Here is a 26,375-nt window from a genome sequence, read left to right as displayed (position 1 = left end):
AAGTGTTTAGGCCCACTTACATTGACAATAACAAAAAATATTGTTGTTCATGAACTCTGTACTTGTATTGTTTGTCTGGGTGGAGGTCCTGCTTTGGAAATAATTTGTATCCCTTTCAGACATTGCATTTAGTTCCCATTAAAACATTCACATGTTGCACAATGAGATGTAAGCAGGGAATCATGTGTACATTCCTGCAACTTCCTGTTTGTAAAGAATATATTTGTATTATTATTTATTTAATATACTAACAGCATTTCATGATTAATATTTATAAATTAAGATTCCTAATAAATGACACTAGAATAAGCACACATTTGATTGGACCTGGAATGACCCTTTATGTGTGGTGTTGGAGTTGTCCGACTTTTTGTGTGGCTGTAAACGCATCACTGGCTAAGTGCCATATGTGTATGTGTTGGCACAAGTAAGAAAGAGCGAGCGGCTGCTGTTGATATAACAAAGTTGGCTTTAGTCTGGTTTGTACTGCAGAAAATGAACAGTTTTGCTAGATGATATTTTTTTTACTAATGTTTTGGTGATGTGTTTATGGCCGACATTAAAGAGGTTTGCTCAGTAAAGTGATGGATGGAATTCATGTCCTCAAAGCGTCTCGACAGACGTTACAATATTTGAACAATGATGACGAAAACGGTTTTCTCTGTCGTGTCCGTGTCGTGTCGAAAATTGTTATGCCCTTATTTTTTTATTTGATTTTGTGCCTGGCATAGATTTGCCGTGCGCAGAGGACGCTTGAGCAGTGCGCAATTGCACAGGCGTGCACCTTAGAGGGAACATTGGACTCAAGTAAAAAACACCAACATTGTATATGTTCCATTGAAAATATAGAACATTACACACGGCGCTCAAAAATCTATCCGAATGTTTAGTACGACTTTGGTAAGCTATGAAGCCGCCCCGTGTGATGGATTGTACTGTGCTTCAACAAACGAGTATTATTATGGTGTGTGTATAAGGTAAGACATATTATCTGGCGTTTGTTTTGCAATATTATGCGAAAGCAACTCTTCGTACCTTATGGTACCTGCTGATCTGTATTTGGGATGAAAAATTGCGCGCGTCCGCCTTTGTAGTCCGTGCCGACACCGTGGTCAATAAGCTTCTTCTTTTTCTCTATCTTCTTGTTATGGGACATTCATCCTCCGCTGTTGCCATTTCTCATATAAAGTAGTGTAAAGTTCTTACTTATATCTGTCAGTAAACTCGCCACGAAAGCGCTAAAACATACCGGTGTAGTGAGTTTACGTTATTCACCCAAGGAACTTTAGTTATTAGGGAGCTCCAGTCGGACATTTTTTCACGGAACACATTTTTGGCGTTGTTGTTGTTTCTGGATGAGGAGATTCTGCTCAAAAATGTATCAAAATGTACGACTTTGATAAGCTATGAAGCCGCACCGCTTGATGGATTGTACTGTGCTTCAACATACGAGTATTATTATGGTGTGTGTATAAGGTAAGACATATCTGGCGTTTTGTTTCGCAATATTATGCAAAAGCAACTTTTCTTACCTTCTGGTACCTGCTGATCTGTATTAGGGATCTGCATAAGTCCTGAAAATTTGTGCGCGTCCGCCTTTGTAGTTTTGTACTGCCGACACAGTAGTCGATAAACTTCTTCTTTTTCTCTGTCTTCTTGTTATGGGACATCCATCCTCCGCTTTGATTGATTGATTGAAACTTATATTAGTAATCTACTAATATGTACTGTGCAATCTGCACAGTACAGTACATATTCCGTACAATTGACCACTAAATGGTAACACCCGAATAAGTTTTTCAACTTGTTTAAGTCGGGGTCCACGTAAATCAATTCATGGTACAAATATATACTATCAGCATGATACAGTCATCACACAAGTTAATCATCAGAGTATATACATTGTATTATTTACATTATTTACAATCCGGGGGGTGGGATGAGGAGGGTTTGAAGGAACAGTGTAGGTCTGACTTAGTAGGATATGTACAGCGAGCAGAGAACATAGTGAGTTCAGATAGCATAAAAACAAGTATATACATTAGAAATACATTTGATTATTTACATTTGATTATTTACAATGCGGGGAGGTGGGATGTGGTGGGGGGAGGGTGTTAGTCAAGGGTTGAAGTTGCCTGGAGGTGTTGTTTTAGTGCGGTTTTGAAGGAGGATAAAGATGCACTTTCTCTTACACCTGTTGGGAGTGCATTCCATATTCATGTGGCATAGAAGGAGAATGAGTTTCAGTTGCCATTTCTAATATAAAGTAGTGTTAAGTTCTTACTTATATCTGTCAGTAAACTCGCCATGAAAGCGCTAAAACATACCGGTGTAGTGAGTTTACATTATTCACCCAAGGAACTTTAGTTATTAGAGAGTTCCGGTCGGACGGTTTTTCACAGGACACAACAAAGATGACGGAGAAAAGACGCTGTCGAAGGTGAGCCACGTAAATAAGACCGCCCACAAAACGGCGCATCCTGAAGCGACTGTCAGAAAGCGGCTTGAAGATGATCTGTAAAATATAATCTATGCAACATTTTGACCAAAGAACCACCATTACATTTTATGTAGACCACAAGGAAGTGTTTTACATTTAGAAAAAAATAAATCAGAATATGACCCCTTTAATGCGCCTTATAATCCGGTGCGCCTTTTGTATGAAAATAGACCTGACTAGACCCGCTCATCGGCAGTGTGCCTTATGGTCCGGAAAATACGGTAATTATTTTGATTGCATTACTTACATTGGTCATCATGCTGTCCATGTCTGCAGTTTTTTTGGGACTGATATTAGCCCTTTTGGTCCTCCCGGTGCTTTAAAACCTTCTCCGACTGGCTGGCTTCCACGGGCACGCTTATTTGCACTTGTTGTTTTCCTTTTAATCAAAAGTGCACTCTATTGCCAAGATGCAGTCAAACTCCCAAGTTGCTGTTCCTAGCAGAGCGGCGGGAAAAAGTTGCGAGACAGATGGCAGGTTGATGGACACGTGGTGGGCGGGGCCGCGCCTGTAGCAGATGACCTATCAAGACATCTGTGCTGAGCTCGTGTCTGCTCGAGATTAAGTTTAGAAAGGGGAAAAAAAGGTCAGATTTTCACATAATGAAGACAAAAGTGAAGGCCTGTACAGGGAAAAAATAAGTCTGAAAATGTCCCCCCAAAAATGTGACTTATACTCCAGTGTGACTTATATGTTTTTTTCCTTCTTTATTATGCATTTTCGGCCGGTGCAACTTATACTCCGGAGCGACTTATACTCCGAAAAATACGGTAGTTTTGTTGATACGTGCCTTATAGTCGCATATTTTGTAAACAATATGAATACAATTTTTATATCTAATTAAAACAATAACATAACGTTTGTGTGAATGCTGAAAGGCTTCCATTGTGTGTATGCTAAAAAGCATTAGCATGCTAACTTTTTTGATGATTTTGCAGGCGTACACCTCAGACTCATAACTTGGTACTCGAGACATGCTACCTGTTAAGATGCTTAGCTAACTTTCATAGCTAATTTTTCATGCGTACACTTCAGTCATAACTTGGTACTTGACACATGCTACCTTTAGCATGTTTTTTTTTTTTAGCTACCGTATTTTTCAGACTATAAGTCGCAGTTTTTTTCATAGGTGTGACTTATACTCAGGAGCGACTTATGTGTGAAATGATTAACACATTACCGTAAAATATCAAATAATATTATTTAGCTCATTCACGTAAGAGACTAGACGTATAAGATTTCATGGGATTTAGCGATTAGGAGTGACAGATTGTTTGGTAAACGTATAGCATGTTCTATATGTTATAGTTATTTGAATGACTCTTACCATAATATGTTACGTTAACATACCAGGCACGTTCTCAGTTGGTTATTTATGCCTCATATAACGTGCACTTATTCAGCCTGTTGTTCACTATTCTTTATTTATTTTAAATTGACTTTCAAATGTCTATTCTTGGTGTTGGGTTTTATCAAATACATTTCCCCCAAAAATGTGACTTATACTCCAGTGCGACTTATATATGTTTTTTTCCTTCTTTATTATGCATTTTTGACCAGTGCGCCTTATACTCCGGAGCGACTTATACTCTGAAAAATACGGTATATGTGTTCTCAAATTAATCCGCTAACGGATGAATTTTGTGGCTCTGAAGATCTGCATAGCACCGCCGCAGTTCAAACCAGTGAGTATCCAATCACAGGACGCGTAAATGTCACGTTCAACGTGAGGCCAGCTTGAAGGCCTTACGGACAACCACTCGTGATCTGATTGGCTATCGCAATTATCTATCAACTGTATGTGCCCGTTCACTTACAGTGCATAGACGCCCGCATTGTTGATTCTGAAGGCCCAGATTTGGCACAGCATGGCAACATAAGCTAGCTGAATTCTGATTGGATACAAAGTCAAACTAAAAACAACAGCACTGGAAGAAGCATAATATGACATGAAGAGAATATGAATACTTTTAGATATTTAGGGAAAGTAAATAAAAAAATACTTTTGTCTTTAATTATCATGATTTCTGGTTATGTTAGACCAGTAGACAAGGCCTTGCTGGCCCTGACGGCACACCACTGTTTAAACAACTGCTAAAGTGTAAATGTTTGACTAATTTAGTGAGTAACAAATAGGGATGGGTACCTTTTCACATTTAACGACACGGTGCTAATTCCTGGTACAAACACAACAGGTCTATACTGTATGGTTTATTAAAAAAAAACTATTTACCTATCTCTTTTTTCTCTACATAGTCACGTTTATGATCTATTATCTGCTTTCTATATTGTGTACGGCGGACTGAACGTATTGATTCATTTGAGTCTTTATATTGCTTTCCATTATGATTTCCATTCATTCCTTTCCATTTGAATTGTAACTGTGGGGAAGCAATTGAGTCACCCTGTTAGCCCCCCCTCCTCCACCTATAAACATTAACATCAACACTAATACTAAAGCAACATAAGAGGTATCCATCAATAATATTGATTACAAAAGTACAGTAGTTGGCCCAGGGTTGCTTCTGTACGATTAGAAGTCAATGTACTATAAAAATGAAATATGCAATATACTATTGCTTTTAGTAATCAATACGAACATATGGGCAGACACACAAAATGTTTTATTCTTTGTGTGTGTGTGTGTGTGTGTGTGTGTGTGTGTGTGTGTGTGTGTGTGTGTGTGTGTGTGTGTGTGTGTGTGTGTGTGTGTGTGTGTGTGTGTGTGTGTGTGTGTGTGTGTGTGTGTGTGTGTGTGCGCGCGCGCGCGGGTGTGTGTGTGTGCGTGTGTGTGTTCTTGTATTTCTACCCTTCTTGAGACATCAACAAGGAAAAGTACCTTCCATATGAGGACCGGTGAACAAGTTAGGAAATAAATCATGGTCCTAATACAGAAAACCATTGCATCTAATAGAGAATGTCTCATTTGCACCCCTGGTGGTGAAATCTATAAAAATTAGGGCAGTCCCAAAAAGAAGGGATTTTTCAAATTGACTGTGTCGGTTTTAAAAGTGCTCCTCCTCTGGTCAACATATGAAATAACAAGTGTGTGTAAAAAATTTAAATGCTCGCCCTTTGGCCAAAATTAATAAAAATAAATAAATAAATAAATGTATATAGAGACATACTGTAATACCGTGACATTAATAATGAAGATTAAAAACCAATTACACACAAAACATTCCCCCCAAAATTAATTTACTAGAAGCAGACTTTTTCCTCACAAAGTGTCGACTTTTTTCTTATAAAATTGGGAACAATTTCTCTTATTCTTTCTGTTTCTGTAATATTGCAATTGCAATATTTAAGTTACTTTTTTATGTGAAATTATGATTTTTTTTTAATGCAAAATGGTGACATTTGTCATATGAAATTCTGACTTTTGTCACAATATTGCCTATGTTTTTTTGTTCTTGTAAAATAGTGAAATTTTTTGATTTAAATTATAATTTTGTCAAGTTAAATTCCGATTATTATTACAGTATTGCTAAAATGTTAAACTTTTCTCATAAAATTGTGACTTTTGTCGAGGAGAATTCCGAGTCTTTTCATAGCCAAAATGTTATGCTTTTTTTTGTAAAATTGCGACTGTTGTTGAGTAAAATTCCGACTTTTATCCTAATATTGCACAAATGTTCAGTTTTTCTTGTAACCTTTTGACTTGCGTTGAGTAAAATTACGACTTTTATTATAACACTGCCAAAATTCTACATTTTTCTTGTGAAATTGTGACCTTTTTCCTGTGAAATTCCAACTAATTTTTCACAACAAGCTTTTTTTATATTTTCATAGTATGTATATATTATTAATGTTATAAATACACATCTTTATATATCTAGAAAGGGTGGTCCTAAAGAGGTAGGCATTATTCGGAGGTCTCAAGAAGGTAACGAATACAATCATTTTTGTGTTTATGTGTGTGTGTGTGTGTTTCTGCCACACACACACACACACACACACACACACACACACTCACACACACACTGAGCAGGCTGTGTGGTGGAAGCAGGTGTCACTCTCAGCTCATTACCCCTGGTGCAGGGCTGATCACCCTGTTTAGTGAGCAATAAGACACACCTCAATGGAGAGAGCAGAGGGGAAAGAGGTTCTCTCTCTCCAAGAAATAGACAAATTGAGCTGTTTGTGAGATGTGTGGCGTCACGGTGGAGAACATTGTTGAATGGGGATTATAGATTCCGGTTATCTACAACCAGGGTCATATTTTTCTACCTGTCGCCAATATTGGCAATCTTCCTTCTTCACTGGGTTCTGGAGAGGCAATTTTTACACTTTTACATTCCACAGCAGTACCTAGGGATACGACTTGGATTGTTTCCACCTCGAAAAACCCATATTGCAAACAATGTTGCCAATTGAGGTGGGCGGGGTTTGGTGGTAGCGGGGGTGTATATTGTAGCGTCCCGGAAGAGTTAGTGCTGCAAGGGATTCTGGGTATTTGTTCTGTTGTGTTTATGTTGTTTTACGGTGCGGATGTTCTCCCGAAATGTGTTTGTCATTCTTGTTTGGTGTGGGTTCACAGTGTGGCGCATATTTGTAACAGTGTTAAAGTTGTTTATACGGCCACCCTCAGTGTGACCTGTATGGCTGTTGACCAAGTATGCATTGCATTCACTTATGTGTGTGCAAAAGCCGCATACATTATGTGACTGGGCCGGCATGCTGTTTGTATGGAGGAAAAACGGACGTGACGACAGGTTGTAGAGGACGCTAAAGGCAGTGCCTTTAAGGCATGCCCCCAATATTGTTGTCCGGGGTGAAATCGGGAGAAATTCGGGAGAATGGTTGCCCTGGGAGATTTTCGGGAGGGGCACTAAAATTCGTGAGTCTCCCAGGAAAATCGGGAGGGTTGGCAAGTGGTCCCCAACCTTTTTGTAACTGCGGCCGGTCAACGCTTGAAAATTTGTCCCACGGACCGGGGGGGGCATGGTATTTAATTATTTTTTTTTTTTTGTCATAAAAAATACAATCATGTGTGCTTACGGACTGTATCCCTTGCAGACTGTATTGATATATATTGATATATAATGTAGGAACCAGAATATTAATAACAGAAAGAAACAACCCTTTTGTGTGAAAGCACAAATGGGGGAGGAAGGTTTTTTGGGTTGGTGCACTAATTGTAAGTGTATCTTGTTTTTTTTATGTTGATTTAATTTTAAATAAAAAAATAAAAAAATAAATAAAAAAATTAATCTTTTTTTTTTTTTTTTTTTTTTTTTTTTAATTACTTGTGCGGCCCGGTACCGGTCCGTGGATCAATTGGTACCGGGCCGCACAAGAAATTAAAAAAATTAATAAAAAAGGTTGGGGACCACTGAACTAAGGTGTTGCTGTAGCTTGTTTACTTCATATGCAGTCAGTCAAGTGTTCAACTTCTTCACTTATACTAGTGGTACTCAAATGGTGGCCCGCAAGTTCGGTTTCAAAAGCTTGTGAGAGACCCCCATTTTTGCAGAAGGTTCTTAAAGACGGCGGAAAGCCCCTGTAACTCTGACAAAACAATAATCAAATGTCTGCTGCAGAAATGACACCGGTTCTCCGGAAAATAAAGTAAAGTTAAAGTACCAATGATTGTCACACACACACTTGCATTTGATTCTTGATCACCCCCTGGGAGGTGAGGGTAGCAGTGAGCAGCAGTGGTGGCCGCGCCCGGGAATCATTTTTGGTGATTTAACCCCCAATTCCAACCCCTGATGCTGAGTGCCAAGCAGGGAGGTAATGGGTCCCATTTTTATAGTATGACTTGGCCGGGGTTTGAACTCACAACCTACCAATCTCAGGGTGGACACTCTAACCACTAGGCCACTGAGTTGGTTCATATACAAAATAAGACTAATAGTGAAGGGGGAAGTCCGGCCCCCGGGTCTTTAGCTTTCTGGAAATGTGGCCCTCAAAACAATTTAAGTGAAGGGGGAAGTCCGGCCCCCGGGTCTTTAGCTTTCTGGAAATGTGGCCCTCAAAACAATTTAGGCAAATATCCCTGCTCCATAGGGTTATACTGTATTTGTAAAGAGATATGACTTTGTGTAAATGCTATCCACAATGGATTTCTGTTAGAAGACATTTAATATCTGTAGAGCCAGCATCAATAATGCAGACAGAGTGTGTGTGTGTGTGTGTGTGTGCTTTGAAAAATGCATGTTAACATTTACTGTAGATATATGTCCTAGCTTCACGCCTGTGTGTTGTGTCTCTGCAGGTATGACTACAAAGAGATGCTCCATAACTCCACCTTCTGCTTAGTGCCCCGAGGCAGAAGGCTGGGCTCCTTTCGCTTCCTCGAGGCCCTGCAGGTAAGCACTCTCTCACGCTGACTCACACACAAATACACACGGTGGAATGTACAGTATGCTGTGAATTCTTACCCACGAGCGACATTATTGACAATTTAAGAATGACTGAAAGAGATGAATGGTAATAGAAACTCCAGCTGTTGAAGGAGCACGTGGAAGGGAATAAGCGGTAGAAAATGGATGGATGGATGAATATGAAATGTCTTAAATATCACATTTTTATTATTAACACTGAACATGTCCACTAGGGTTGTACAGTATACCCGTATTAGTATAGTACCACAATACTAATTAATCATTTTCGGTACTATACCGCCTTTGAAAAGTACCGGTCCACCACCCCTGCACCCCTGTCGTCGTCATATTGTGTCATTACTGGTTTACAAGCAGAGGAGCATGTTCGGCAGCGCACAATCACAGAGTACTTACAAGCAGACATGGTGTGTAGACAGAAAAGGGAGAACGGACGCATTTTGGCTTAAAAACTAACGATAAAGTTGAAGTTATAACACTGAAACGCCCTCAGGAAGAGGTGCTTTAAGACATGGCGAGCTAGCGGCTAAAGTCCAACCCCAGTCGGCAGTGTTTTAGCTACTTCTAAATCACTAATCCTCGCCTCCATGGCGACAAATAAAGTAAGTTTCTTACAAGTATCATCCCTGCAGGACGAGGAATAGCTAAACATGCTTCACTACACACCGTAGCTCACCGGCGTCAAAATGTAAACAAACGCCATTGGTGGATCTACACCTAACATCCACTGTAATAATACCAAGTTTTGTAGCGTATCTAGTCAACACTACTATGATTACCGTATTTTTCGGACTATAAGTCGCAGTTTTTTTCATAGTTTGGCCGGGCTCCAGTGCGACTTATATATGTTTTTTTCCTTCTTTATTATGCATTTTCGGCAGGTGCGACTTATACTCCGGTGCGACTTATACTCTGAAAAATACGGTACGTCGATATTTTTTGGCATCACAGCATCTTCTTCCTTTTTTTTTTCATTTATATTATGTTTATAAACTGAGGAAATATGTCCCTGGACACATGAGGACTTTGAATATGACCAATGTATGATGCTGTAACTACTTGGTATCAGATCGATACCTAAATTTGTGGTATCATCCAAAAGTAATGTAAAGTATCAAACAACAAGAATAGGTGATTATTACATTTTAACAGAAGTGTAGGTAGAACATGTTAAAAGAGAAAGTAAGCAGATATTAACAGTAAATGAACAAGTAGATTAATAATTAATTTTCCACCACTTGTCCTTAATAATGTTGACAAAATAATAGAATGGAAAATGACACAATATGTTACTGCATACGTCAGCAGACTAATTAAGAGCCTTTGTTTGTTTACTTACTACTAAAAGACAAGTTGTCTGGTATGTTCACTATTTTATTTAAGGACAAACTTGCAATAATAAACATATGTTTGATGTACCGTAAGATTTTTTGTTAAAATAAAGCCAATAATGCCATTTTTTGTGGTCCCCTTTATTTAGAAGAGTATCGAAATAATTTTGGTACCGGTACCAGTACCAAAATATTGGTATCAGGACAACACTAATGTACACTCATACATACAGTATAAACACAATGTCATCAAAAGGCCGCTCAATTAAACACAGAGAACATAATGATAATAATGGATTAGAATTATATAGCGCTTTTCAATCAACTAGATCAGCGGTGTCGAACTTGTTTTTATCGAGGGCCACATCGCAGTCATGGCTGCCCTCAGAGGGCCGTTTGTAACAGTGAATTTAAGAATATAAAAGTATAATCGCCTCATTATATTATTGCCTATGCATTTGGTTATTTAATTTTTGTACGTACAAATTGATGGATAACTTGCTTTGAAATCGTAAGTCAAGGTGACAAGCAGATATTTAAGTTTTTATTGTTATTTTTACAAACTATCATGCAGTATATAATAATTAGGGGTGCTAAAAAAATGTTTTTTAATCACATGTGAATCCCGATTTTTTTTGTAATTTTCAAAAATCCAATTTTCTTTGGACAAATTAATTTAACTTTTTTTTTTTTAAATTAGGCAATCTCTATGCTTACTAGGTGCACGTATGTATCATACGTCAACAACCAAAAGGAGGTTTTGTAACCTGTAAGCTGTTTTGTTATGGTGTTGTTATTATTATACCAAGGAATACATTGCAAAGATCAGTTTGAATCAAGAATCGTGTTGATTTGAGTATCGATTATGAAATAAATCCTCACCCCTAGAATCGAAATGGAATGGCGAGGTGCCCAACGATTCACACCAATAAGAATTGAATATTTGTATATATATATCAAAGTTTAAAACATATGAATTTTCATGTATTACATACAATTTTTTCTGTCAAAATGGAAACAATGAAAACATTTAGAAAGAAAGATGAAGTATGCACATTATTTCCAGGCTTTCGTGGGCCACATTAAAATAACGTGTCGGGCCGGATCTGGCGTTCACTGTAGGCATCTCTAAACTGTGAAACATCCCACAGGTGAACAGGCTGATTGGGAACAGGTGGGTGCCATGATTGGGTATAAAAGCAGCTTCCATGAAATGCTCAGTCATTCATAAACAAGGATGGGGCGAGGGTCACCACTTTGTGAACAAATGCGTGAGCAAATTGTCGAACAGTTTAAGAACAACATTTCTCAACCAGCTATTGCAAGGAATTTAGGGATTTCACCATCTACGGTCCTTAATATCATCAAAAGATTCAGAGAATCTGGAGAAATCACTGCACGTAAGCGGCAAGGCCGTGACCTTCGATCCCTCAGGCGGTACTGCATCAAAAAGCGACATCAGTGTGTAAAGGATATCACCACATGGGCTCAGGAACACTTCAGAAAACCACTGTCAGTAACTACAGTTGGTTGCTACATCTGTAAGTACAAGTTAAAACTCTACCATGCAAAGTGAAAGCCATTTATCAACAACACCCAGAAACGCCGCCGGTTTCGCTGGGCCCGAATCTCATCTAAGATGGACTGATGCAAAATGGAAAAGTGTTCTGTGGTCTGACGAGTCCGCATTTCTGGAAACTGTGGACGTTGTATCCTCCGGACCAAAGAGGAAAAGAACCATCCAGACTGTTACATGCGCAAAGTTGAAAAGCCAGCATCTGTGATGGTATGGGGGTGTATTAGTGCCCAAGGCATGTAAACTGGGACACAGGTGCGGTTAAGATCAGTCAAAAAAAGGAAAACCAAATCTGCCCCGATCCGATTCCATGATCGGAAACGATGCATCTCCGTTAAAAAGTAGCCATGTCCGATATCGGCTTTGTTGTCGAGTTCCCAACACTTACCGGCACTGATATCAGCTGCTCCCTCAAATTCCCTCCATTTAAAGCGAGTCGTTGGAAGAGGATTCGCAGGCTGTCTTGGAGTAGCAAAGCAATTCCTAACAGAGGTCAACTGTGAGCGTGTGTGTGTGTGTGTGTGTGTGTGTGTGTGTGTGTGTGTGTGTGTGTGTGTGTGTGTGTGTGTGTGTGTGTGTGTGTGTGTGTGTGTGTGTGTGTGTGTGTGTGTGTGTGTGTGTGTGTGTGTGTGTGTGTGTGTGTGTGTGTGTGTGTGTGTGTGTGTGTGTGTGTGTGTGTGTGTGTGTGTGTGTGTGTGTGTGTGTGTGTGTGTGTGTGTGTGTGTGTGTGTGTGTGTGTGTGTGTGTGTGTGTGTGTGTGTGTGTGTGTGTGTGTGTGTGTGTGTGTGTGTGTGTGTGTGTGTGTGTGTGTGTGTGTGTGTGTGTGTGTGTGTGTGTGTGTGTGTGTGTGTGTGTGTGTGTGTGTGTGTGTGTGTGTGTGTGTGTGTGTGTGTGTGTGTGTGTGTGTGTGTGTGTGTGTGTGTGTGTGTGTGTGTGTGTGTGTGTGTGTGTGTGTGTGTGTGTGTGTGTGTGTGTGTGTGTGTGTGTGTGTGTGTGTGTGTGTGTGTGTGTGTGTGTGTGTGTGTGTGTGTGTGTGTGTGTGTGTGTGTGTGTGTGTGTGTGTGTGTGTGTGTGTGTGTGTGTGTGTGTGTGTGTGTGTGTGTGTGTGTGTGTGTGTGTGTGTGTGTGTGTGTGTGTGTGTGTGTGTGTGTGTGTGTGTGTGTGTGTGTGTGTGTGTGTGTGTGTGTGTGTGTGTGTGTGTGTGTGTGTGTGTGTGTGTGTGTGTGTGTGTGTGTGTGTGTGTGTGTGTGTGTGTGTGTGTGTGTGTGTGTGTGTGTGTGTGTGTGTGTGTGTGTGTGTGTGTGTGTGTGTGTGTGTGTGTGTGTGTGTGTGTGTGTGTGTGTGTGTGTGTGTGTGTGTGTGTGTGTGTGTGTGTGTGTGTGTGTGTGTGTGTGTGTGTGTGTGTGTGTGTGTGTGTGTGTGTGTGTGTGTGTGTGTGTGTGTGTGTGTGTGTGTGTGTGTGTGTGTGTGTGTGTGTGTGTGTGTGTGTGTGTGTGTGTGTGTGTGTGTGTGTGTGTGTGTGTGTGTGTGTGTGTGTGTGTGTGTGTGTGTGTGTGTGTGTGTGTGTGTGTGTGTGTGTGTGTGTGTGTGTGTGTGTGTGTGTGTGTGTGTGTGTGTGTGTGTGTGTGTGTGTGTGTGTGTGTGTGTGTGTGTGTGTGTGTGTGTGTGTGTGTGTGTGTGTGTGTGTGTGTGTGTGTGTGTGTGTGTGTGTGTGTGTGTGTGTGTGTGTGTGTGTGTGTGTGTGTGTGTGTGTGTGTGTGTGTGTGTGTGTGTGTGTGTGTGTGTGTGTGTGTGTGTGTGTGTGTGTGTGTGTGTGTGTGTGTGTGTGTGTGTGTGTGTGTGTGTGTGTGTGTGTGTGTGTGTGTGTGTGTGTGTGTGTGTGTGTGTGTGTGTGTGTGTGTGTGTGTGTGTGTGTGTGTGTGTGTGTGTGTGTGTGTGTGTGTGTGTGTGTGTGTGTGTGTGTGTGTGTGTGTGTGTGTGGAGGAGGAGGAGAAAGCCGCAGTGCCCGAGGGCCAGTTGTGATGAAGCTGACACCTTTATGACCCAGGAGTGACAGGGCCGTCATTACATCAAAGTTCACCATGAGCATACATGCACACACACACACACCAGCTGTTCCCCTCAGCTCACCTCTACCTTCCTTCATCCCAGTGTTGCCAAAGGTCACATTCAGCCTCCTCTTTTTTTTCCCATATAATTTATGTGTCCTCTTTTGTTTGACTTTTTCCCTTTCTGTTTTTTTTTGTTTTGTTCCTCCTCCTGTAGACCTCTAAGCAAATTACTGGTCCATAGCTTAAGTTTATCATTTGAAACTTAACACCTTTTGAACACAATGAGGTGAAAGCAGTTAATGTCAAGCAATTTTAGAGAGAGATATATATATATATATATATATATATATATATATGTATGTATGTGTGGGGAAAAAAATCACAAGACTATTTCATCTCTACAGGCCTGTTTCATGAGGGGGGGTTCCCTCAATCATCAGGAGATGTTTATATATATATATATATATATATATGTGTATATATATATATATATATAAATATATATATATATAAATTTTATATGTCTCTTTTATCCGATTATTTATCGATTAATCGAAGTAATAATCGACAGATTAATCGATTATCAAATTAGTTGTTAGTTGCAGCCCTATATATATATATATATATATATATATATATATATATATATATATATATATATATATATATATATATATATATTAGGGCTGCAACTAACAACTAATTTGATAATCGATTAATCTGTCGATTATTACTTCGATTAATCGATTAATAATCGGATAAAATATATATATATATATATATATATATATATATATATATATATATATATATATATATATATATATATATATATATATATATATATATATATTAGGGCTGCAACTAACAACTAATTTGATAATCGATTAATCTGTCGATTATTACTTCGATTAATCGATTAATAATCGGATAAAAGAGACAAACTACATTTCTATCCTTTCCAGTATTTTATTGGGGAAAAAACAGCATACTGGCACCATACTTATTTTGATTATTGTTTCTCAGCTCTTTGTAAATGTTGCAGTTTATAAATAAAGGTTTATAAAAAAAAAATTTAATAATAATAATTAAAAATAAAAATAATAAAAATAAAAAAGTAGCCTCTGCGCATGCGCATAGCAGAGATCCAACAAATCGATGACTAAATTAATCACCAACTATTTTTATAATTGATTAGTTGTTGCAGCCCTAATATATATTTATATATTTTAGAATGAGTTAGTCCTCGAGTTGTACTTCTGTTTCCGATCCAAAATGTCAAAGACCGAATCTTTAAAAAAAATCCCCATTAGGAATAATATCAATCAAATTAATCTGTTCCAGACACTCCAAAATATTTATTTTATGAAAGAGAATATTAATAGTTCTAAAAAATAATGTGAAGTACATATACCGTATTTTTTCGGAGTATAAGTCGCACCGGCCGAAAATGCATAATAAAGAAGGAAAAAAACATATATAAGTCGCACCGGAGTATAAGTCGCATTTTTTGGGGGGAAATTTATTCGATAAAACCCAACACCAAGAATAGACATTTGAAAGGCAATTTAAAATAAATAAAGAATAGTGAACAACAGGCTGTATAAGTGTACGTTATATGAGGCATAAATAACCAACTGAGAACGTGCCTGGTATGTTAACGTAACATATTATGGTAAGAGTCATTCAAATAACTATAACATATAGAACATGCTATACGTTTACCAAACAATCTGTCACTCCTAATCGCTAAATCCCATGAAATTTTATACGTCTTGTCCAGGGGTGTCAAACTCAAATTCAGAGTGGGCCAAAATTCAAAACTGAACAAAGCCGCGGGCCAAGGTTGAACAAATTAACCTATTAATAGACCCAAACAAGTTTTGCATTGAATATTGAACAAGCAAAGTTCATATAACTTTATAGTGACATGCAAAATCGAGTTTCAAATAATAATAATAATAATTAAAAAAATATCAATGGCATATCAAATACAATTTAAATAAAAATGTAATGCCTCTTTTCTATTTGCAGCCTTCTGAGGTAAATATCAACATTAACTTTTTCCACAGGCTAATAAATTTGAAAATAAAATAATGAATAAACCAACCATTCAGGACTTTAAACTGCTCAGTTTGCAACACACTGATCTAATCTGATGTGCCCAAGCCAGATACCTGCCATCTTTTCTTGGATGCTAGTTCATTAATGTCAGGGCTCAGGCTTTGAGCTGAGGCAACCTTCATTATCGAACGAAGGTGTTCATCAGTCATTATATCTCGTATTCCACAGTCTTGGGGGCGTGCCTTACAGGCACTGCTTTTAACGTCCTCTACGAGCTGTCGTCACGTCCGCTTTTCATCTATTCTAACAACGTGCCGGCCCATTCACAAGATATGAGCGGCTTTTGTACGCACACACCTGAATGCAACACATACTTCATCAACAGCGATACAGTTTACACTGAGAGTAGCCTTATAAGCAACTTTAACATTGTTACAAATATGTGCCACACTGTGAATCCACACCAAACAAGAATAACAAACACAATTTGGGAGAACATCCGCACAGTAACACAACATAAACACAACAGAACAAATAATGGTGTGGGTTCACAATGTGGTGTATATTTCTGTGAATTATGTAAACTCACTACAGTTTCTAGTGCTTTGATAGCTAGTCTACTGACAGAAAAACTTTACACTACTTTATATTAGAAATGACAACAGTGGAAGATGAATGCCACATAAGAAGATAGAGAAAAAGTAGGAGCTTATGAGTACGGTGTCGGCACGGACTACAATGGCGGACGTGCGCACATTTTCAGGACTTATGCAGATCCCAAATACACATCAGCAGGTACCAGAAGGTAAGAAAAGTTGGTTGTGCATAATTTTGCAAAACGAAACGCCAGATAATATGTCTGCTACAAGGCGCCATTTTGTGGTCCTTATACACACACCATAGTAATACTCGTATGTTTAATGCGCCAACAATCCATCAAGCGGTGCGGCTTCATAGCTTACCAAAGTTATACTAAAAACATTTTGAGAGATTTTTGAGCGCCGTGTGTAATGTTCTATATTCTCAATGGAACATTTAAAGTTTTGGTGGTGTTTACTGCCATCATATTGCAGTCTACACGTATCTCTTATGTATGACTACCATCTACTGGTCACACTTATCATTACACCATGCACCAAATAAAATTGCTCCGAGGTCAGTAAGCACAACCAGAATTATTCCGTACATTAGGCGCACCGGGTTATAAGGCGCACTGTCGAGTACTTTGCTACAGATTCTTGTATTGGGGCGGTATAGCTCGGTTGGTAGAGTGGTCGTGCCAACAACTTGAGGGTTCAAGGTTCGATTCCTGCTTCCGCCATTCTAGTCACTGCCGTTGTGTCCTTGGGCAAGACACTTTACCCACCTGCTCCCAGTGCCACCCACGCTGGTTTAAATGTAACTTAGATATTCGGTTTCACTATGTAAAGCACTTTGAGTCACTACAGAAAAAGCACTATATAATTCACTTCACTTCACTTCTTAAATTCAGTAATGTTCATTTTTAAAGTTGTTGATGTTGTTCTTATTTTTACTCATATATTGTTTTATTCGGGTTTAACTTCGTTTTTTATTCATTCCAATTTATATGTTTTTATTTTGGTTTATTTTGGTTGTTCATTTTTAGGACTGCGGCTATCGATTATTAGTATAATCAATTAACCCATCGATTAGTTTGTGTGTTTAGTCAAGTAAAACACACTTCATGTGTATTTTAAGTAAAATAGTTTAAATGAAAAAATAATTTCTGCATGCCTTAACCTTCGTTCTTTGTTTCAAATAAATGCACATCATCAACATTGTATGCATTTTTATTAGTTACACTTGTTAAACAATTAATCAAAAATTAAAGCTTCTTTCTAATCAAATGAATCAATTAGTCGTGACAGCCCTATTCAGGTTATCTACGTTTTTATGTCTTTGCGTATGTTTTAAGTCTCAATTTTATTTGTGGTGTTTTTAGATGTATTTTATTGTTTTTGTTAGTTTTCTGTGCCTTTTTTGTCCTTTATTCCTTATTCGGTACAGCACTTTGGTCCACTGGTTATTTTGTAAGGGCTCTACAAATATAGTTGGATTGGAACACTTACGTTACACAGTGCGCTTGAACGCCTCATCGTGTAATGCCCAAAAAATACACGAAGAAAGGAAAACAGACAAGTAGTTCATTATTATTTGTGCACTCTATGAACAAATACATCTCACACACTTAATTAAGACGAATGAAGTATTTCCTTGGCCAAAATAGTCTTTAGTGTCTGGACTCTAACTGAACGATCTGTTCTTCGCAGAGACTGAGTCACCAAGGCGTGACATCTTTTGTTTGGGCACCAGATTCCACGCAATGATGACGAGTTTGTTCAGTGCAACGTTTGGCCGTCCAATAATCGAGACGACATACAAAAAACTGGGGGAACTTTTTGCGAAAAAAAAAGAAATTTTTCACATCTTTCCAGGAAATAGAATGTTATTTTGATCATGTTTTTTTGATTGTGCATTGGTCCTGTCCATGCAAGTCTAAACTAGGGTTGTACAGTATACCGATACCAATGAATCATATTCGGTACTATACCGCCTCTAAAAAGTACCGGTTCCCCCCATCCCCCTTTTTTTAACAGACATGATGGCGCATTGTGTCAATGCTGGTTTTACGAGCAGAGGAGCATGTTCGGCAGCGCACAATCACAGAGTACTTACAAGCAGTCAATGTGTGTAGACAGAAAAGCGAGAAAGGACACATTTTGGTTTAAAAACTAAAGATAAAAGTGAAGTTATAACACTGAAACGCCCTCAGGAAGAGGTGCTTTAAAACATGGCAGTGTTTTAGCTACTTCTAAATCACTAATCCTCGCCTTCATGGCGACAAATAAAGTAGGTTTCTTACAAGTATCATCCCTGCAGGACGAGGAATAGCTAAACATGTTTCACTACACACCGTAGGAGGATACAATAGCTCACCGGCGTCAAACTGTAAACAAATGCCATGGGTGAATCTACACCTAACATCCACTGTAATGATACCAAGTACAGGAGCGTATCTAGTCGATACTACTATGATTACATCAATATTTTTTCGCATCACAAAATCTTTTTTTTTTTTTTAAATATATTATGTTTATAAACTCAAGAAATATGTCCCTGGACACATGACGACTTAAATTATGACCAATGTATGATCCTGTAACGACTTGGTATCGGATCGATACCCAAAATTGTGATATCTTCCAAAACTACTGTAAAGCATCCAAACAACAGAAGAATAAGTGATTATTACATTTTAACAGAAGTGTAGATAGAACATGTTAAAACAGAAAATAAGCAAATAGTAACAGTAAATGAACAAGTAGATTAATAATCAATTTTCTACCATTTGTCCTTAAAAATTTTGACTAAATAATAGAATGGAAAATGACACAATATGTTACTGCATACGTCAGCAGACTAATTAGGAGCCTTTGTTTGCTTACTTACTACTAAAAGAAAAGTTGTCTCGTATGTCTCGTATGTATTAAAGAACAACATTGCAATAAGATCAATAAAGTTTGTTGTCTTTAAGTCTAAAAAACATATTTTTAATGTACTGTACGATTTGTTGTCAAAATAAAGCCAATAATGCTATTGTTTGTGGTCTCCTTTATTTAGAAAAGTATCGAAATACATTTTGGTACCGGTACCGGTACCAAATATTGGTATCGGGACAATCCTAGTCTAAAATCTTGCATTATACTTATTGAACCGGAGAGTGTCCTTCTTGCCAGCATAGATAGTACAGTAGTACATAGTAGTGCAGTAATCTATTTATTTATTCATATATATTTATTTATTTTATGTATATATATTTATATATATTTATTTATTTATATATGCACCTTATTGCTTTTTTTATCCTGCACTACCATGAGCTTATGTAACGAAATTTCGTCCTTATCTGTGCTGTAAAGTTCAAATTTGAATGACAATAAAAAGGAAGTCTAAGTCTAAGAGACAAGCAAGCCAAAAAGGATACAATCAACTAATTGTACATGTTATGATTTTGGCTCTGAAGTTAGGCTTGTCGTTTGTGGTAATTTATAATGCACTTAAGTTATTTATGAGCTGGGGTTGACAGAGATGCTTGTTTGTGCGGCTTCACAAGGAAAGCGATCTGCTACAGTGTTGTCACAACGCACGCAGCGTTTTGCAGAAACGGTGGCTCACCACAATGTGGTCCGACAGTTATGACACTTTTTCAACTTTTGTTCAACTTTTGTTTAACATTAAATGATTATATCACCAATATTACATTATTTTTCCATTTATTCCTACAGTTTATAAAGGGCTGTATCTGATTTAAACTAAGTATGCTAGATAGCTGTGTCCGTTCACTAATTGATTCTTGCAGTAAATTGAAAATCTAATTGAATCGTATATTTTTGCTCCTGTTTGACAAACTTTTTTTCACAGTCAACTATTTATATTCATCTCACCATGTCTGCATTTTTTTTTCAGTTGGCTGCACTAATTCACATTTTCATATTAACGAAGGGACCAATTACTCTGCTGAGTTTGGAAATGAGTCCTCATATTGAACCCTCTGTGGATTAATAACCCCCGTCTACAAGCTTGGTGGTAGCAGAGTTTATTTTGCCTGCTGCTAAAATGCATCACATGGACAGAAATTTCACCAACATGTTCTCTATATGAATTTTTTTTGCTCCTGAAAATGAATATTAACCCTAACCCTAATCAGTTATTTCTCATAATATCTGTTAGTTTTTGAGTAATCCTTAGACCAGTGGTGTCAAACTCATTTTAGCTCAGGGGCCGCATTGGAGGAAAATCTGTGCACACGCGGGCCGGACTATTAAAATCATGGCATTAAAAGTAAAAAAAATAAAGACAACTTCAGATTGTTTTTTTTGTCTTACTTTGGCCAAAAATAAAACAAACGCATTCTAAAAATATTACAATAAAAATACAGAAAAAAATACCGGCAGCGGTAAAGTTTAGATCCACAAAGGAAAGAAGAAAGTGAATGAATGTTTATAACTGAATACATTTACATATGCATAAAAATGTGTTTTCTTTTTGTATTATTTTTTTAATAAATTAAGTAACGTTTATGACTAGAGATGTCGATAAATGCGTTAAAATGTAATATCGGAAATTATCGGTATCGTTTTTTTTATTATGGGTATCGTTTTTTTGTTTTGTTTTGTTTTTTTTGTTTTTTTATCAAATCAACATAAAAAACACAAGATACACTTACAATTAGTGCACCAACCCAAAAAACCTTCCTCCCCCATTTACACTCATTCACACTCACTCCCACAAAAGGGTTGTTTCTTTCTGTTATTAATATTCTGGTTCCTACATTATATATCAATATATATCAATACAATCTGCAAGGGATACAGTCCGTAAGCACACATGATTGTGCGTGCTGCTGGTCCACTAATAGTACTAACCTTTAACAGTTAATTTTACTCATTTTCATTAATTACTAGTTTCTATGTAACTGTTTTTATATTGTTTTATTTTCTTTTTTATTCAAGAAAATGTTTTTAATTTATTTATTTTATTTTATTAATTTTTTTTAAAAGTACCTTATCTTCACCATACCTGGTTGTCCAAATTAGGCATAATGTGTTAATTCCACGGCTGTATATATCGGTTGATATCGGTATTGGTAATTAAAGAGTTGGACAATATCAGAATATCGGATATCGGCAAAAAGCCATTATCAGCAAAACAGCAGCAGGCGGCTGTGGCTTGTGTGCTGGTTCTACAAACCCCGTTTCCATATGAGTTGGGAAATTGTGTTAGATGTAAATATAAACGGAATACAATGATTTGCAAATCCTTTTCAACCCATATTCAATTGAATGCACTACAAAGACAACATATTTGATGTTCAAACTCATGAACTTTATTTTTTTTTTGTAAATAATAATTAACTTAGAGTGTCATGGCTGCAACACGTGCCAAAGTAGTTGGGAAAGGGCATGTTCACCACTGTGTTACATGGCCTTTCCTTTTAACAACACTCAGTAAACGTTTGAGAACTGAGGAGACACATTTTTTAAGCTTCTCAGGTGGAATTCTTTCCCATTCTTGCTTGATGTACAGCTTAAGTTGTTCAACAGTCCGGGGGTCTCCGTTGTGGTATTTTAGGCTTCATAATGCGCCACACATTTTCAATGGGAGACAGGTCTGAACTACAGGCAGGCCAGTCTAGTACCCATACTCTTTTACTATGAAGCCACGTTGATGTGACACGTGGCTTGGCATTGTCTTGCTGAAATAAGCAGGGGCGTCCATGGTAACGTTGCTTGGATGGCAACATATGTTGCTCCAAAACCTGTATGTACCTTTCAGCATTAATGGCGCCTTCACAGATGTGTAAGTTACCCATGTCTTGGGCACTAATACAACCCCATACCATCACAGATGCTGGCTTTTCAACTTTGCGCCTATAACAATCCGGATGGTTCTTTTCTTCTTTGGTCCGGAGGACACGACGTCCACAGTTTCCAAAAACAATTTGAAATGTGGACTCGCCAGACCACAGAACACTTTTCCACTTTGTATCAGTCCATCTTAGATGAGCTCAGGCCCAGCAAAGCCGACGGCGTTTCTGGGTGTTGTTGATAAACGGGTTTCGCCTTGCATAGGAGAGTTTTAATTTGCACTTACAGATGGAGCGACCAACTGTAGTTACTGACAGTGGGTTTCTGAAGTGTTCCTGAGCCCATGTGGTGATATCCTTTACACACTAATGTCGCTTGTTGATGCAGTAAAGCCTGATGGATCGAAGGTCACGGGCTTAGCTGCTTACGTGCAGTGATTCCTCTAAACCCTTTGATGATATTACGGACGGTAGATGGTAAAATCCCTAAATTCCTTGCAATAGCTGGTTGAGAAAGGTTTTTCTTAAACTCTTCGACAATTTGCTCACGCATTTGTTGACAAAGTGGTGACCCTCGCCCCATCCTTGTTTGTGAATGACTGAGCATTTCATGGAATCTACTTTTATACCCAATCATGGTACCCACCTGTTCCCAATTTGCCTGTTCACCTGTGGGATGTTCCAAATAAGTGTTTGATGAGCATTCCTCAACTTTATCAGTATTTATTGCCACCTTTCCCAACTTCTTTGTCACGTGTTGCTGGCATCAAATTCTAAAGTTAATGATTTTTTGCAAAAAAAAAAAAAAATCAGTTTTTTATCAGTTTGAACATCAAATATGTTGTCTTTGTAGCATATTCAACTGAATATGAGTTGAAAATGATTTGCAAATCATTGTATTCCGTTTATATTTACATCTAACACAATTTCCCAACTCATATGGAAACAGGGTTTGTAATACTGTGGCCTTGACTTTGACACCCCTGCCATAGACTGTACTTGGAACACCCTTTTTCCATCGCCAGATTCGATATGCCGCCCCCTTTTTGTGTGACGTCCTCTACAGAAGTGGAGCACATTTACCCGCATAAAAAGTGGGAATAAAAGCATGTAAAACTTTTATTTTGATCACACAGTTGCGTGTTTTTGTCGTGTTAGTCCATGATTTTTTCAAAACTGATATGGTTATGGTTATTATGAGCAAAAAAAGAAACTCATTGAGAACTCATTGAATTAGGTCCTGACGTTGAGCAACTCAGACCTAGCGTCGGAACAACAACCGTTTTGACAATGTTTTATCAATGTTGGGTTCTGACGTTGATTTGACCATTGAAATTTGGTCATTTCCCAACCAAAATTCGACAACACAAATACGTAGTTGAAACAACATGCTTTTTGATGACGTTTATTCAATGTCAGGTTGTAACGTTGATTTGACCATTGAATTGTGGTCATTTCCCAACTGTCAGGTTCAAACACTGATGACATCTATTAAGAAGCAAGGAATTAAACAGAGACAGAATTAAATTTGGCTCAATGAGGAGAAACGCGTACACCTGTACCCTTGCACAGTGTCACCACGCTCTGACGAAAGATTGTACGCCTCCTCTTTTATTTGGACTTTCCTTGATTACATGGCAACCTGCTGTTTCTAAGGGAGGGAGTTGTAAACAGCCACTGCCTTTGGTTACAAAACAGTTCAAAGAAAAGGTCGTAAAACAGTTCAAAGAAAAGGTCCCTGGAGCTTGGGCCAGTCCTGTTTCCTCTCCACTTTGTAGATCTCGGGTCAAGACAAAATCTTTCTGTGGATTACAATACGTCCAAGAAACCGACGCCTTCATGTTGCTTCCCATCCTACACAGTGGAGTTTTACAAGCCTTTTGATTGGTAGGAACAAAGACGGCTTTTGTCCTCTTGCCGGGAACTCATGGAAACACAAAGTTTTGTGATAACTTAGATACAATTATTCTGACACCAACCAATGTTGTACAACACAAATACAACATTGAAACAGCATGCTTTTTAACGACATTTAATCAATGTTGGGTTCTGACGTTGATTTGACCATTGAATTGTGGTCATTTCCCAACCAATATTTGACAACACGAATACAACGTTGCAACAACATGCTTTTTGACGACATGTATTCAATGTCAGGTTGTGACGTTGATTTGACCATTGAATTGTGGTCATTTCCCAACCAATATTTTACAACACAAATACAACGTTGAAACAACATGCTTTTTGACGACGTTTATTCAATGTCAGGTTGTGACGTTGATTTGACCATTGAAAATTGGTCATTTCCCAACCAACAACGTGGCTCCTACGTTAGACATCAACGTTGTCTAGTATGTTCACTATTTTATTTAAGGACAACATTTTTCTTTGATTGAAATAAGAAACATATATTTAACGTAAGATTTTTTGTTAAAATAAAGCCAATAATGCCAATTTTTTGTGGTCCCCTTTATTTGTAAAAGTATCGTAATACATTTTGGTACCAGCACCTGCCGAAAATGCATAATAAAGAAGGGAAAAAACATATATAAGTCGCACTGGAGTATAAGTCGAATTTTGGGGGGAAATTGATTTGATAAAAGCCAACACCAAGAATAGACATTTGAAAGGCAATTTAAAATAAATAAAGAATAGTGAACAACAGGCTGAATAAGTGTACGTTATATGAGGCATAAATAACCAACTGAGAACGTGCCTGGTATGTTAACGTAACATATTATGGTAAGAGTCATTCAAATAACTATAACATATAGAACATGCTATACGTTTACCAAACAATCTGTCACTCCTAATCGCTAAATCCCACAAAATCTTATACGTCTAGTCTCTTACGTGAATGAGCTAAATAATATAATTTGATGTTTTACGGTAAATGTGTTAATAATGTCACACATAAGTCGCCCCTGATTATAAGTCGCACCCCCGGCCCAACTATGAAAAAAACTTATAGTCTGAAAAACACGGTATATACTATTAACACCAACCAAGAGTAAAAGTGGAGGAAAATATGGAGCTACAACCACTTCTGTTTCCAGTAGCAACACAACAGCCGTTTTCTTTCTATACTCGCAAGCTGTCTTCACAGTCGTGCACACAACATTAATCCCCCTCAAGAGATCACATATTGACCCAGCAACAAAACCTGGATCTGTAAACTACTGTTTGTTAACCTGCTCCACAGATGACATTTATCAGGTGGGGATGTGTGGATGTTGTCTTTAAAGCCTGTTCTGTAGTCCCCATGTGGCCAAGGAATCATGCCATACAGCTGTAGACACAGACAAACACGGCGTTCTCTTGTTTATACCTTCCCCGAGCATAACATGAGGCACTCTTGCAGGGAATGAATATCAACTGATGTACGTCACCCATAGGCTGGGATTGACGGCAACTTTTGAAAAAAAAAATCAAAAATCAAACCTGTTGTTAATGTAGTGGCGTGTTTGGTCCGTTTCACACAATAAAAGAGTCACAAATCAAATTGTCTATAATCAACAACATCTAACCAAGGCTTTATTCTGCCCGATAATAAACTAATGACACAATCATCTTGACTTCGAACACACTGCCCACGAACGAATGAAGCGCATGCTTACTCAACAGCCATACATGTCACACTAAGGGTGGCAGTATGAACAATGCCAACACTGTCGTAAACATGTGCCATTGTCAAGACGTGGACTATGGTGTGTTTGTTTTCCCGAGATGCAAGTAAAGCTGGACTGGTCATGGCGTGAAGGTAAATACATATTTATTTATAACACTCAAAGGAACAAAAAGCGCGCTCAAGGCGGAAGTACAAACTTGACTAACGAAACAAAAAGACTTGCACGTGGGCAAAAAACTGTGAACAATTAAACAAAAACACTAACTGTGGCATTAATAGAAACAACTTACTTGGACATGGCATGAAGTGTGCAGAGGTAGACAGAGTGTGACAGGGATATGATTTGCGGGATGTCGTTAACACGACAAACTGAAAACAATGAACTTAAATACTATAGACATGATTAGTGAAAGCAGGTGCGTGACTCAAAACGTGAAACAGGTGCGTGACGTGACAGGTGAAAACTAATGGTTGCTATGGTGACAA

General features: G+C 38.1%; 1 protein-coding gene across 1 annotated transcript in view; it reads left to right on the top strand.

The window, feature by feature from the left end:
• ext1b (exostosin glycosyltransferase 1b) overlaps positions 1–26,375 on the top strand; it is a 386,065-nt gene that overhangs the window by 288,003 nt on the left and 71,687 nt on the right. The window contains exon 2 of the mRNA XM_061982613.1: positions 8,725–8,818. Coding sequence (XP_061838597.1) covers positions 8,725–8,818 — 94 coding nt within the window. The remainder of the gene's footprint in view (positions 1–8,724; positions 8,819–26,375) is intronic.

This window comes from Nerophis lumbriciformis, linkage group LG21 (genome assembly GCF_033978685.3).
Source record: "Nerophis lumbriciformis linkage group LG21, RoL_Nlum_v2.1, whole genome shotgun sequence".
Lineage (NCBI taxonomy): Eukaryota > Metazoa > Chordata > Actinopteri > Syngnathiformes > Syngnathidae > Nerophis > Nerophis lumbriciformis.
Note: the sequence above shows the minus strand (reverse complement) of the source record. Positions and strands in the feature narration are given on the sequence as shown.